Below are 13,351 nucleotides of genomic sequence, written 5' to 3'. Positions count from 1 at the left end.
GAGCCTGTTTCCGATTCTGTGTCTCCCTCTCTCTCTGCCCCTCCCCCGTTCATGCTCTGTCTCTCTCTGTCCCAAAAATAAATAAACGTTGAAAAAAAAAAATTAAAAAAAAAAAAAAAAGTAATAATAAAAGAAGATATAACCGATCATTAACACATGACCCTTATTTGCATCCCAGGTTAAAAAAAACCACAAAACAGTAATTTACAAGACAATCCAGATAATCTGAACACTAAATATTTTGATATTAAAAATGAAAAAATTTTTTTCAAATATAATAATGGTGCTATGTCTGTTCGTTTGTTTTCTAAAAAGTCCTTATCATTTAGAATTACACACTCAACTACATGGCAAGAATTGGAAATAAAGATAAACTGGTAAGGTACTAATAACTATTGAAGTTGAGTAGTGGGTAACATTAAATACATCTAGTTTTCTGTTCTAAAATTTTCAAATAAAAAAAATTTGTAGACATAAGCAGAATGAGGTAAGAAAGTCCGTATTTCACAGGTGTACACAAATGTTCAAAAATGCACAAGAGAGCTTTAAGAGTATATTTTTGTTAACTTAATATACTTTAAGTGCTTTAAAATATCTATGATTATAACCAAAGGTGTTAAACATCCCAATTATGCGCTCCTTCTGAACTTAAGGAGCTTTTGAGGTATGTAATCACCGTAAGGCTTAGTTATATTAATAAGAAATAGTAGAGAAAGTCTGTACTAACCTTGCACACTGGAATGCCTTACAAGTAGAAGTGATGAGGTTTTATAAATTAAACTCCAAGTTCTTAAGAATATCGGGTAGCCTGCTTAACTCTATTCCTTAACAAGTCTGTAACAAATTAACCTTAAAAACAAGTCTCTCTCTCAAAAATTAATGTGCAGGTTTAGAACCAAAGTTCAAACTGTATTTTTAAAAGAACTAGTCCAGACTAGTTTCTTGCAGTAGAAAATTAAGATTAAACAATTACTTACATGGAAAGCAAACTGCCCGGAGAAATCATACATGCCACAGGAATGCATCAAACTCAGTGTATTTCGAACTGCTTCAGGGCTCAGTACTCTCTCACCAGTAATTGGACAGAAACCACCATTAGCCAGTGTTGCAGCCATCACACTGGCTGATTCACAAGTTACTTCAATGGAGCATAGCTAGAAGGAAGAAAAAACGGAATTCTGAAAATTTAGGTTGACATTATTTTCTGTACTACAATTGACTTCTAAGAAAATATATTTCATCTGGTAGTTCATACAGATCTGAAATCTTTCCTTCAAGGGGATTATTTTAATATAACTTGATAACATTCCAAAGATTTAAATTTGAACAAATTTCAAGCCCCTTTAAGGTTTATCCTGATTTGCCCAGTTATCGAGTCTTTTATAATGGCAAAACCAGGATAGGAAGAGCCAGCCCCTAAGCATAAAGATCTATAATGGTCCCAAGTGATATTCAAAGTTGCTTAAATATTAATGCTTTCTGTAGGATACACAAACATAATTATTTTTAAATTGAAAGGAAAAGGAGCCGTGATATATTTTTAACACAAAGCAACATACATTAGTATTATGATAGATAGCATTTACATTAGAAATTGCTACTTTAGGAAAAAAAGATGCTAAAATGACTGACATTTTCACTATAACAAAGCTCAGCATTCCTACGTAGTAACATGCAAAAAAATTAAGGAATGGAAACCAAGATAGCACTAACCTGGATACTCTGAGTGCCTAAGTCAAAATACTACCTTTTAAACCACTTATTAATATTTAAATATTTATTTGATATTGACTATGGGTGCTGGACAGAATATACTGAATAAATAAAAGCAAAGTCCAGGCAGAGTATAGTACAGTATTTAAAAATAATCAAAATTGGGGCGCCTGGGTGGCGCAGTCGGTTAAGCGTCCGACTTCAGCCAGGTCACGATCTCGCGCTCCGCGAGTTCGAGCCCCGCGTCAGGCTCTGGGCTGATGGCTCGGAGCCTGGAGCCTGCTTCCGATTCTGTGACTCCCTCTCTCTCTGCCCCTCCCCCGTTCATGCTCTGTCTCTCTCTGTCCCAAAAATAAAAAAAATTTAAAAAAAAAAAAAAAAAAAAAAAATAATCAAAATAGGGGCGCCTGGGTGGCGCAGTCGGTTAAGCGTCCGACTTCAGCCAGGTCACGATCTCGTGGTCCGTGAGTTCGAGCCCCGCGTCGGGCTCTGGGCTGATGGCTCAGAGCCTGGAGCCTGTTTCCGGTTCTGTGTCTCCCTCTCTCTCTGCCCCTCCCCCATTCATGCTCTGTCTCTCTCTGTCCCAAAAATAAATAAACGTTGAAAAAAAAAAAATTTAAAAAAAATAAAAAAATAAAAAATAAAAAAAAAATAATCAAAATAATGGAAATAAGTTTACCACAGCAAACCCAAATTTATCCATAAAACAGAAATGATAAATAAGCTCCATTTTACTTTTCATTAACAGCAATCCAAACTAGGGGGCAGGGTGTGTATGGAGAGGTGGGGGAGGAAGTAGATGAGAAAGAAGATGGGAAGGGGGAGCAGGAAGAAAAGGCTGAGTTACCAACTTGCAATCTTTCCTTACTAATTTTTCAAGATTCCACAAGAGACAAAGGGGTTTGGAAAGAGCAAGAAGGAAAACTTATTAGCTACAGTGCATTAGGAAACTGACTAGGAGCCACTTTTTCACTGACTTTCACTTTTGCTTGTTTATATTAAAACCTCTTCCTTATTTCTCCAAAACTACAGAACCTAGTCACTATACTGACCCAGATAGCAAAGACTTATGTAGATGTAATCATGAAATGCTTTCTAAAAGAAGTTAAAATTTAAACTCCAATGATCATTTCCTAACTTATACTTAGTATTAACTGGAATTTTGTTTGTCATAAGATGATATATATACCAAATTTGACAAATCCCAATTTAACAGTACTTTTCTGATACCCTGATCAGATGTTCAATTACATGCAGCCCTTCTCCAAAAAAGTAAGGCTTCTATTCTATGGCTTTCTCTTGATTTTTACCCTGAAGTGCAGAAATTTCATAGTAGATTAGTAGCACCTAGGCTATAACAGCTAAAGTGTATATACCGAAGGAAAACAAACATTAACGTATGGAAGAAATAACAATAAATGACATTATTATTTTATAGAACACCTTACAGCTTCAAAGGAATTTGACACATATCATTTCATGTTATCTTCAATATAATGCAGACAGTTAGGTTAAGCATATGCTACACATAATGAAATTAGGTCTAAGTTACTGAAGTTATGTCACATGGCTAAAAAATGGCCAGATTAGACCTTGATTTTATACTGACAGTCTGGATTCTCAATTCACAGTTCCTCACGTTGGAAGGTGACAAACTGTCATCAAAATCTACATTATCAACCCCCCTTACATATTTTTTAACATTACTACAAAATTGAAATTAAAGCACCTTAAAAAGTAAAGGCAGGCAAAAGTAAGATTAACTAGAAATCAATAATAATTAATTTACTATTTAGCTTGATATTACAGCCCATTGATATTAGCACCGATGGTATTAAATCTGTAGGAATGAACTGAACTGAAAATACAGGGAGAAAAGAGAGTTATCGGGGATGGCTCTCAAAAACTGAGTTCTATAATCACAGCAGATTATGTGAGTGGCCCACTCAGGAATGTGGAGAAACTATACTAAGTTAGAAAAAAAACACCACAGGGGTGCCTGGGTGGCTCAATCGGTTGGGTGGCAGACTTCGGCTCAGGTCATGACCTCACAGTTCGTGAGTTTGAGCCCCACGTCAGGCTCTGTGCTGACAGTTCAGAGCCTGGAGCCTGCTTCAGATTCTGTGTGTTTCCCTCTCTCTGCTCCTCCTCTCCTCATGCTCTCTCTCGAAAATAAACATTAAAAAACAAACCAAAAAAGCATCATATGACTTTGCAGAAATGAATTAAACCAACTGAGAAACTGCTACTTTAAAATGCTGAATATGAACACTCCAATGAAGAAACAAACAAATCCTCAAAACAAAACTTAAAAGCTAAGAAATCAGCTTAGTTTTTAATAAGGACAAACCAATTTCTGGAATTATATACCATTTTTGATACTTCTTAAAGTAAAAAACATTCCTTATTACATTCTAAGGCCATGATTTTTAGGAGGAAAAAAACATGAGAATGCCTTTCATGAGGACTCTTTTTAGAAGGGGAGTGGTAAATATATTTTATCTTAATCTAGAGCCATGATTTCAGAGACATCTATACTCTGCACAATGTGACACATCCATTTATATACACAACTCATAGAGTTGAAGTAAATTACCTGGAAATAGAAGTCTAATATACCAACCATGTCTGTGCCTTCTGGAAAACACTGAAAAAATAGAAAGGCAATTAAAAACAAGAATATATGCACATAAGTAAGAGACACATAAAGACTAAATTTAAAATGTATATAAATGTCTCGTATTAACTGGTAACAAAATAGCATATAACCTATAAAAAGGCTTACAACCCTTTTTACATGAAATAATAAAGAACAATAAAGCAAAACTACATTACATACAGATTTCTAGATACTAGTTTAACAATGATAAACTGATTCATAATTCATAAAGCAAGTTACTGGACCACCCACTTGAAATTTAAAAACCAAATGTAATCAATAATAGTCTGGCATCACACTTTCAGAAAAATGGGCTAATCCTTAAGAAAAACTTGCATCAATGTAATTAGTAAAATATCTGAATACTGCCAGATATTAAATTGATTTAATATTAACATTTTGAAATGACTAACTCAAGAGCATTTTGCAAAAACTTCTAAACATTAAATAGTAATAGACAGTTGCTTAAAACCTATTATTGAGTTTTTAGCATACATGTTTACATATTTTATTAAATAAAACAATAATTTGAAATAGAAACAAAAAAATTCAAGAACCTTTTTTTCTTTTAGGTAATATCCTATTGCAAAATTTCGATCTCCACTTTCTCTTTCAGACTGAAACCTAGAAGGAAAAAAATTGCTCTATTTACTTATTTTCTATAAAAGTATGATTGTCTTGTAGTGTAACTGTATAGCAAAGTATAGTATAAAGAACACTGACCTAAGAGTCAGGACTGCTGGGTTTCAATCCCAGTTCTGTCAATAGGCTAGCTATGTGGTTTTTGGGGAAGTCATTTAATTGACAATTCTTTCAGTCTTAATTTTCTCAGCTGTGAAAGGACTGAAATGGGTTAGGCCCTTTCTAATCTTCATATTTTGTGAATAAAGAAGCTAATTTTAAAATTACCAAGTATTCCACCATTAAAAAATACACTAAGAAACTGCAGAATCTCCTGGGTCCTCCAAAAGTACAATAATTAATTCCAACTGCAGGAATCCATGGAAATTTCACTAAAGGAAGGACACATGAAATGGGCCTTTCAGCATTTGTTGGATTAACAGATTTCCGGGGGAAGCCTAGGCAGTGGCAAATCCCATGTAGCATGAACAAAGTTATAAAAGTATAGAATACAGGACTGCACTGAAGAATGGCGTATGTTCTGATGTATCTGAGAAATAGGGTTCATGGAGAAGAGTGGAGAACCATCAAACTAACAAAGGAGACTGGGACCACATTATTATCAAGACTGATAAATCTAAAAATGGCTCCTGATGGCATACCAAATGAAAGCTTGAAGGCTTTCCATCAAATTACCTTGTTGAGACCTACATTTTAGAAGGATAACTCTGACATCAGTCTGGGAAAGGGGAAAAAGAAAGGATGACTTATGTTATTAGGAAACCGAAGTAATAAAAGCCATAGAAAGCCTGAACTTAGGTAGTGGTGACAGGAATGGAAGGAGAGCTATGATCAAACATGAGAACACTTCGGCAAGTCTTTCAACCTAATGGGAAAAAGGGGGAATGGTGAATGAAGTCTGATACAAAAGTCTAGATTTTTAATCCAGTCGACTGAAAGGACAGTGATATCAACTGACGTGGGGATCCATGAAGCAAAGAGTAGTTTGAGAAGAAAGAGAATGAGTTTTAATTTAGACAGATTTAACTTGCGTGCAAGCATCCATAAGGCTGCTGACAAAAGAGGAAATGTGGGTGACAAGCACTCTGTATTATCAATCACAAGGTGTGTGTGGGGGGTGGGGAGAGTCTCTCCTAACTATACATTTTAATGTTTCTATGGTTAGAAAAACAATGTTGGATATGTGGATATGAAAAAGCTCTTGAAAATAAACTTGTCAACTTGCCATACCTTAAAAAAAAAAAAAAAAAAAAAAAACTCAACATGGTGTACATAAAGAACTAACTGCTGGGGCGCCTGGGTGGCGCAGTCGGTTAAGCATCCGACTTCAGCCAGGTCACGATCTCGCGGTCCGTGAGTTCGAGCCCCGCGTCAGGCTCTGGGCTGATGGCTCAGAGCCTGGAGCCTGTTTCCCATTCTGTGTCTCCCTCTCTCTCTGCCCCTCCCCCGTTCATGCTCTGTCTCTCTCTGTCGCAAAAATAAATAAACGTTGAAAAAAAAAAATTTAAAAAAAAAAAAAAAAAAAAAAAGAACTAACTGCTTAGCAATGATCACAGTGCCTAGCATATAGTTCTGTTCACCAAACACTATCAAGTGGCTATTATCTGCTGGATAACAGGAATACAAAAATGAATTGAAGACATTTCTACCCAGGTCTAAAGGAAGTCAGAGTCTTATGGTGGTGATGAGGCAGTGAGACATAGAGTAAGCTCAATTAAATATGGTAATATAATAGCACAGAAGAGAGGTGAGATGAGATTCATGAAAAACTTCTTAGAAAGATACTTAAATTGATGAATAAAAGTTGGTAGAGCAGACAACCTGAAAATTTTTGTTTCCTGAAACGTGAAGTACAAAGTATCACCTATTTAGTATTCATGCCAAAACCGTTTCAGCTTTATGTAACCACAAGGAAACAACCAGACCTATTCAAAATGTGGAATATCCACTATAGCCCATGGGCCAGATGTAGCCTGCTGCCTGTTTTTATAAATAAAGTTTCTTGAAACACAACCTCATATTGTCCATGGCTGCATTCCTACTGAAACAGTAGAAATGAGTAGTTGCAACCAGAGTCCATATGGCCCACAAGTCTGAAAAATTTACTATCTGGTCCTTCACAGAGAAAGTTAGTTAATTCCTGCTTTGCAAGACAAGTGGTTGGCACTCTTCAAAGAAAGCCACTTAATAAAAGTTTATAAAGCAAAGGTGTAGGGCAGGAAGACTCTTCTATTTTAAAAAAGCAGAAGAGACATAAATGTAATGTGCAAACCTTGATTAATTCCTAGGAAGCAAAGGTCATAAAAGGCTTTTAGGGGGTGGACAGTTGGTACATTTATGTATTAATGACATCTTACGATTAATGTTAGTGATCTTAATGTTAATGTTAATGTGTTGATGGTACTGTGGTTATGTAGGAGAATGTCCTTATCTCAGAATATACATGTTGAGTTATTTATGGGTGAAGTGTTGAGATGTCTACAACTTTATTTCTATCAGTTCAGAGAAAAAAAATGTATATTTACATATGTGTGTGTGTGTTTGTGTGTGTAGAAATACACATGTTTTAAACAGTTATCTAAAAAAAGAGGTTGAGGGAAAGCCAATGAGACAAAAATATTAATCAGAAAATATAAGTGAAAGATATCCAGATATTCATTGCTTACTCCTTCAACTTTTCTACAGACTGGCAAATTTCAAAATAAAAAACTGGGGTTAAAATCAAGTTAGCCAGGCAGAGAGATTTAGAGAGGTAAGACAGGTATTACAGGCAAAAAGAAAATTGAATAACTCTCAGTAATTTAAGGGAAAGTTGGGTCCCTTCTAACTTTATACCCACAAGAAGTTTATCCAACCTATATAAAGCATTTAAGTGTTCTCTCAGGTAATTCAGAAATAATTCATTTCCCTTTAATGACGAAATTTTAAGTAATTATTTATTCGCTGAAGTAAGCCCTAGGACCAAACCAGATTAATTCTAAATACACTATGTATTATATATGTAGAGAAAGGGGAGAGGTTGGGGGGGGGGGGTGGGGACAAAACAGCATTTAAAATAGAATTCTCTAGGGGTCCCTGGGTGGTTCAGTTGGTTAAGTGTCCGATTTCAGCTCAGGTCATGATCTCGCGGTTCATGAGTTCGAGCTCCATGTCGGGCTCTGTGCTGACAGCTCAGAGCCTGGAGCCTGCTTCAGATTCTGCCTCTCTCTCTCTCTCTCTCTCCCCCTCCCTTGCTCATGCTCTGTCCCTCAAAAATCAATAAACATTTTAAAAAAATGTTTAATAGAATTCTATACTCTAGATATTTTTGTTAATTTAAAGAGGACTGGCCCATTATAAAAACCTAAGTCAAAAATTAGACTCACGTTGCATTACTGAATCCAACGTATTCATTGCCAGCCATCTTATTCAAAAACTGCATCACCTATAAACCAGAATTAGAAAGTATCAGTAATTAAAAAACAAGTATTTAAGGAATATAAATAAAGCATGAAAACTGAATTCTACATTGCACTTACATAGTCAAATTTTTCAGCATTATTCACTCCTTGCTGCAAAGAAATGAGATAAATATGTTAATACAGGCATCACTACAGTTTAAGTTTTAACTGAGTATAATTATCAAAATTTCAAATTGCTATCATAATTAATATACTGTACATTAGTACTTTTAAATCTAGGAAATACTTCTAAAATAATTCAATATTTACATAAACTTTTTACATGTTCTTTTATTAATACCAATATGTTGACAATGGGTCTGAATTACAAAGGGAATGCTTTATTTTAAGTATAAGCTTTACCCAACCCAAAGTTACAGAATTTTAGTTACCCCAAATTCCCTTATCTTTCATGACAACACATAATCTGCTAGAACATATGTTATTTAATTTCATATTTTAAAAAAACTTAAAATAAAGTTTCACCCTTAGAAAAGAGTTGAGTATAAATTATGGTTTTCAAGTAAGAACAATCTACTCATATTTTTAAAATAACCTTAAACCAGTATTAGAGTTAGGAAGATGAGTTATGTTGCAAAACTAAACTAATCTTTTATAATTCTATATATGCAAACATCCTGCATACATTTTGCTAGTATAAAGAAAGCTCTACCTTTTGTATCTCATTTGTTTTAACAATATGTGAACTAAAAAATATATATTTCATAGCCTCTAAACAATTAGCTACATTTGAATTTAGCATTATGCCAATTCAGAGCATGGAAGATGTATTGTTTCATCACTTCTATTTCTGACATGTTAGCTACTGCAAATGTCAATAGGAAAAACCTATGTAATGTAGATCAGTTCAAGTAGCCAAATGGTTTCATTTTTACCTCGGCGAAGTTTACAAAGCAGTAAGATGTAGATCTGAAATCAAACGTATTAATTGGTGATATGCACCCAATAGAAACAATACATCTCTAATTTTTAAAACAGGTTTAAAATAATTTGACAACTAAAATTTTAAAACAAAAATTTTAAACTTTACCCTAAAAATTCCAAAACATTACACTTTAAAATTTGATTATGATGGGGAAAACCTGTACCAGAGAATTATTTAACTGAATAAAGCCAGGTTCATTCTCCACTTTACAAGTGGATTAAGATCTGGCTGATAATCTGTGAAACCTTACAGATCAACTTATTTACCAAAGAATGTCAATCACATATACAATCAGTAGCTGAAAAGAACACCACACTATTTCATCAAAATTAGGCATTAACAAAGCTTAAACAAGATAATGATGGATAATTTAGCTACAGCCATATTGTAATCACTATCTATGTATTTTCTCTAAAGTGCCCTTTGACATATTTTAATTTTTCTTTCCTTATAATACACCAGAACTCAAAATGTAGAAATGTAACTCCAAAGCTGTTCAATGAAAAATAATTAAAAGAAGAAATTACCAACTTCATTGAACTGTTGCAGTTGTCAAAATATTCCATAGATCCTAATGCTGTAAAATATGTAACAACATTTAAACCACAAAAACCTTTTTAACCTTAGAAAACGCACAAAAAAAAAAAAAAAAAAACAACTCTTTTGGAAAAGGATGTCAGCATTTGCATTGGGATGTTACATGGATAATTACCATTATACAATTAATCAATGTAAAATAAACAAGTTATACTGAACTTCCATTCTCTGACCTAAACTGTGCCCTACAGAACAAATACAAATTTTCTTTATTAAGCTGTCATGTTTAATAAAAAGAAAAAAAACCTGTTTCAACTCTAGACTATGGTCACAAGCTTGACCTACTTTGTAGCTTACTAAATTAAAGCATAATTAAAATTGTTTTGCTTCTAAGCTATTTTTTAAAAAACTGATATTTACCATTGTCAATCACATAACCTTTTGGATAAACTACTTGAAATGTTCTAGGCGGATTATATAAAAACACACAAAATAAACTAACTGATTTTGTTGACCCAAGAAAGTCTTTCCCCAAAATTTCCCCATTTAAATGTAAAAGCACTTGTTTAATGTTTGTTCTTACTATCTACACTGAAAATAGTATTTTACTTAAGTCAACAAAATATATTTGCCCCTGTATCTCTTGGAAAGATTTCATGTACCCCAGGAATATATGGGATCTAATAATCATTATAAAATGTCAAGTTATTTTAATTTCAAAAAAATAACAGTAGAAAGTTTATTTGTAAAAATGTTAGAAAAAATACACATACACATACAAAATAGAGTAAACCCCCTAAAAGCAAATATACAAACTGTAAAAATAAAATCCATCATCATCTAGTAGTGGGGTACAGAGAAGTGGAGGACAAGATACTATGAAAATTAGAAGCCAGGAATGGGTACATAGGGGCTAGTTACACTATGTTTATTTTGAGTATGTTTGAAATTTTTCATAAAAAGTTAAAGAAAAAATGTTTATTAATAATGTCCCATGTTAATTTACAAAACTTATTTTAGAATATTCTTTTCTCTTTGAAATAGTAATTGATTTTTAATTAGTTCATGTATAAGTGGATATTTTCTATTGCTAGAATAAAGAGATTCTCTTCCTATTTAAAATTTTTACAGAGGTAGGAGTTGAGAAATCTTGCTGACAACAGATGAGTAGATAGAAATAGGAAAGGTTTTGTTACAGCGATATCACTCAATTCTTTTACATATCTATATTACATGTAAAAGTCACACAGCAATCCATCCTTAAAATTTACACTTACTGTTCTTATTAACTAACAACTTGATTAGATCCTCTGTCCATTTTGTTGAAACCAAAGACCTGGAAACAATCTATATACAAGAGGGCTGTTCCCACTCATTACAATGATTCATGTCCTCAATAACACTGACTCCGATATTTCAAAATGTTCTCTTTCACTGGTGCCCAAGAGGTTTTTAGAACCTGAAAGTGTACCACAGTAAAAATTGGTACAAATGAGAAGTATGCCTTCTTTTGAAAAATGGGAGGAAATATGGACCAAAGGCAGACTAATTTTAAGAAACACATATATGAAAACTGGAATTTGGAAACTGGTCTTAAAATTATCAATGTCCCTTTATCTCTTGGAAAAAACTTCCCATAACCAGGAATAGGTTTATCCCACTTTTAAATCACTATACAACCAATATTATATATGTTATTTTAATTGTAGAAAAAGCTACAATGCTATATAGGTAAGTACAGCAGGAAAACTTAAAAACTAAATTGGAGAAAATATATTTACCAAATGATTTACCAAATCTGTTCACCAAATGATTTTTTTTTTTTTTTCCCAGTGAGAAAAAGTGTTTTTATTAAAGCAAGGGGACAGGACCTATGGACAGAAAGAACTATACTGTGATTGTGAGGAGTGATTGATTTACTTTTAAGTTGGGGAAGTAGAGATAAGGAAGTTTCTAAAGTATTTTTCATATGTTAAAGACGACTTCCAGGATCGTGGAGATCAAATGACTTCTAAAAAGCAAACTATAAGGTTTGTCTGAAAAGGGTAGTTAAGTAATCAGATCCTGAGATTAGAAAATTCTAGGAGTTAATTCTTCTGTAAACATACCTATTCTAACTTAAAGAATTTTCATTTCATTGAAGAAAACTTTATGAATGAAAATGTGATAAATAGGCACTGACTTTTTAACACTGGCTATTAAAAAAATTAATATAATTATACTGGAGTTTTTATAACCGGTTTTTACAATATACTCCCGAATTATGTATATTATACATTAAAACACAGGTGAAAACATTACTGTTAATAGGGACATCTGCTAATACGTTTAATATTAACATGACTCATTTGAAGTCAATGCATTAATCAGAGTTATGTGTGAGTAAATCACTTGATTCCATTCATAAAGTATGGAGGTGTAAAAGCCAACTGAAAATTAGAGATCACAGGGGCGCCTGGGTGGCTCAGTCGGTTGAGCGTCTGACTTCAGCTCAGGTCATGATCTCACACTCCGTGAGTTCTAGCCCCACGTCGGGCTCTGTGCTGACAGTTCAGAGCCTGGAGCCTGCTTCGGAGTCTGTGTCTCCCTCTCTCTCTCTGCCCCTCCCCTGCTCATGCTCTGTCTCTCTCTGTCTCAAAAATAAATAAAAACATTAAAAAAAATTAAAAAAAAAAAAGAAAATTAGAGATCACAGAGGAAAGAGGCAAAAAAGGTAACTGAAAATGATTTATAGAATACTTTTAATTTAATCTTGCCACAGAAAATGCTTTAAAGCTAAATAATAGTTGGAAGATTTAAAATAGATATTACAGGTAAAATATGTTCTAAATCTAGTATTATATAGATTAACCCTAAATATAAAGAGAAAAGTGAATTCTGATGTCAATCAACTATCTGCCTTTCATTAAAAAAAACAAAATTCAAACAAACCAACTGATATAAACATGGAGTGAAAAAATACCACAATAAAATTATCAAGTCCAAGGCATCATCCAGTACTTCCCAGAGCCACAAACCACCTTAAAAGTATGGCTCACAAGTCCAACAAGTTATTGCTAACATAACTAAACTGAAGCACTACATACATACTAACTAAATTCATCTTATTTTCATGGAGTACGATTAAATTATTTTTTAATAACAGAAAAATCTGATTTTTTAAATTTAAAAAGACTTCTGATTAAAAAAAACCAAGCTTCTTCAAATGACAAAAACTGGAAAGTACCACTAGAATAAAGAGATATAAACGCAGAAGACAGTGTAACTTACTATTTCCCTTTAAAGTGAAAAAGCAAAAATAAATAAATATAAAATAAGAAAATAAAATAAAATAGCAGACCTATGGCAATTATCTTTTAGTAGGTTTTCCTCATTTTCCCACCCTAACCCTCAAGTTATTAGAAGATTTAAACT

At 33.4% G+C, this 13,351-nt stretch overlaps 1 protein-coding gene across 3 annotated transcripts in view; it reads right to left on the bottom strand.

Moving 5' to 3' along the window:
• GLS (glutaminase) overlaps window positions 1–13,351 on the bottom strand; it is an 82,805-nt gene that overhangs the window by 35,610 nt on the left and 33,844 nt on the right. For all 3 annotated transcript variants that reach the window (XM_030326009.2, XM_030326010.2, XM_030326011.2), the window contains exons 8-12: window positions 8,533–8,565; window positions 8,380–8,438; window positions 4,930–4,996; window positions 4,310–4,360; window positions 978–1,154 (exon numbers count right to left, since the gene is read on the bottom strand). In XM_030326009.2, coding sequence (XP_030181869.1) covers window positions 978–1,154; window positions 4,310–4,360; window positions 4,930–4,996; window positions 8,380–8,438; window positions 8,533–8,565 — 387 coding nt within the window. The remainder of the gene's footprint in view (window positions 1–977; window positions 1,155–4,309; window positions 4,361–4,929; window positions 4,997–8,379; window positions 8,439–8,532; window positions 8,566–13,351) is intronic.

The sequence above is a fragment of the Lynx canadensis genome, chromosome C1 (assembly GCF_007474595.2).
Source record: "Lynx canadensis isolate LIC74 chromosome C1, mLynCan4.pri.v2, whole genome shotgun sequence".
Taxonomy (NCBI): domain Eukaryota; kingdom Metazoa; phylum Chordata; class Mammalia; order Carnivora; family Felidae; genus Lynx; species Lynx canadensis.
Note: the sequence above shows the minus strand (reverse complement) of the source record. Positions and strands in the feature narration are given on the sequence as shown.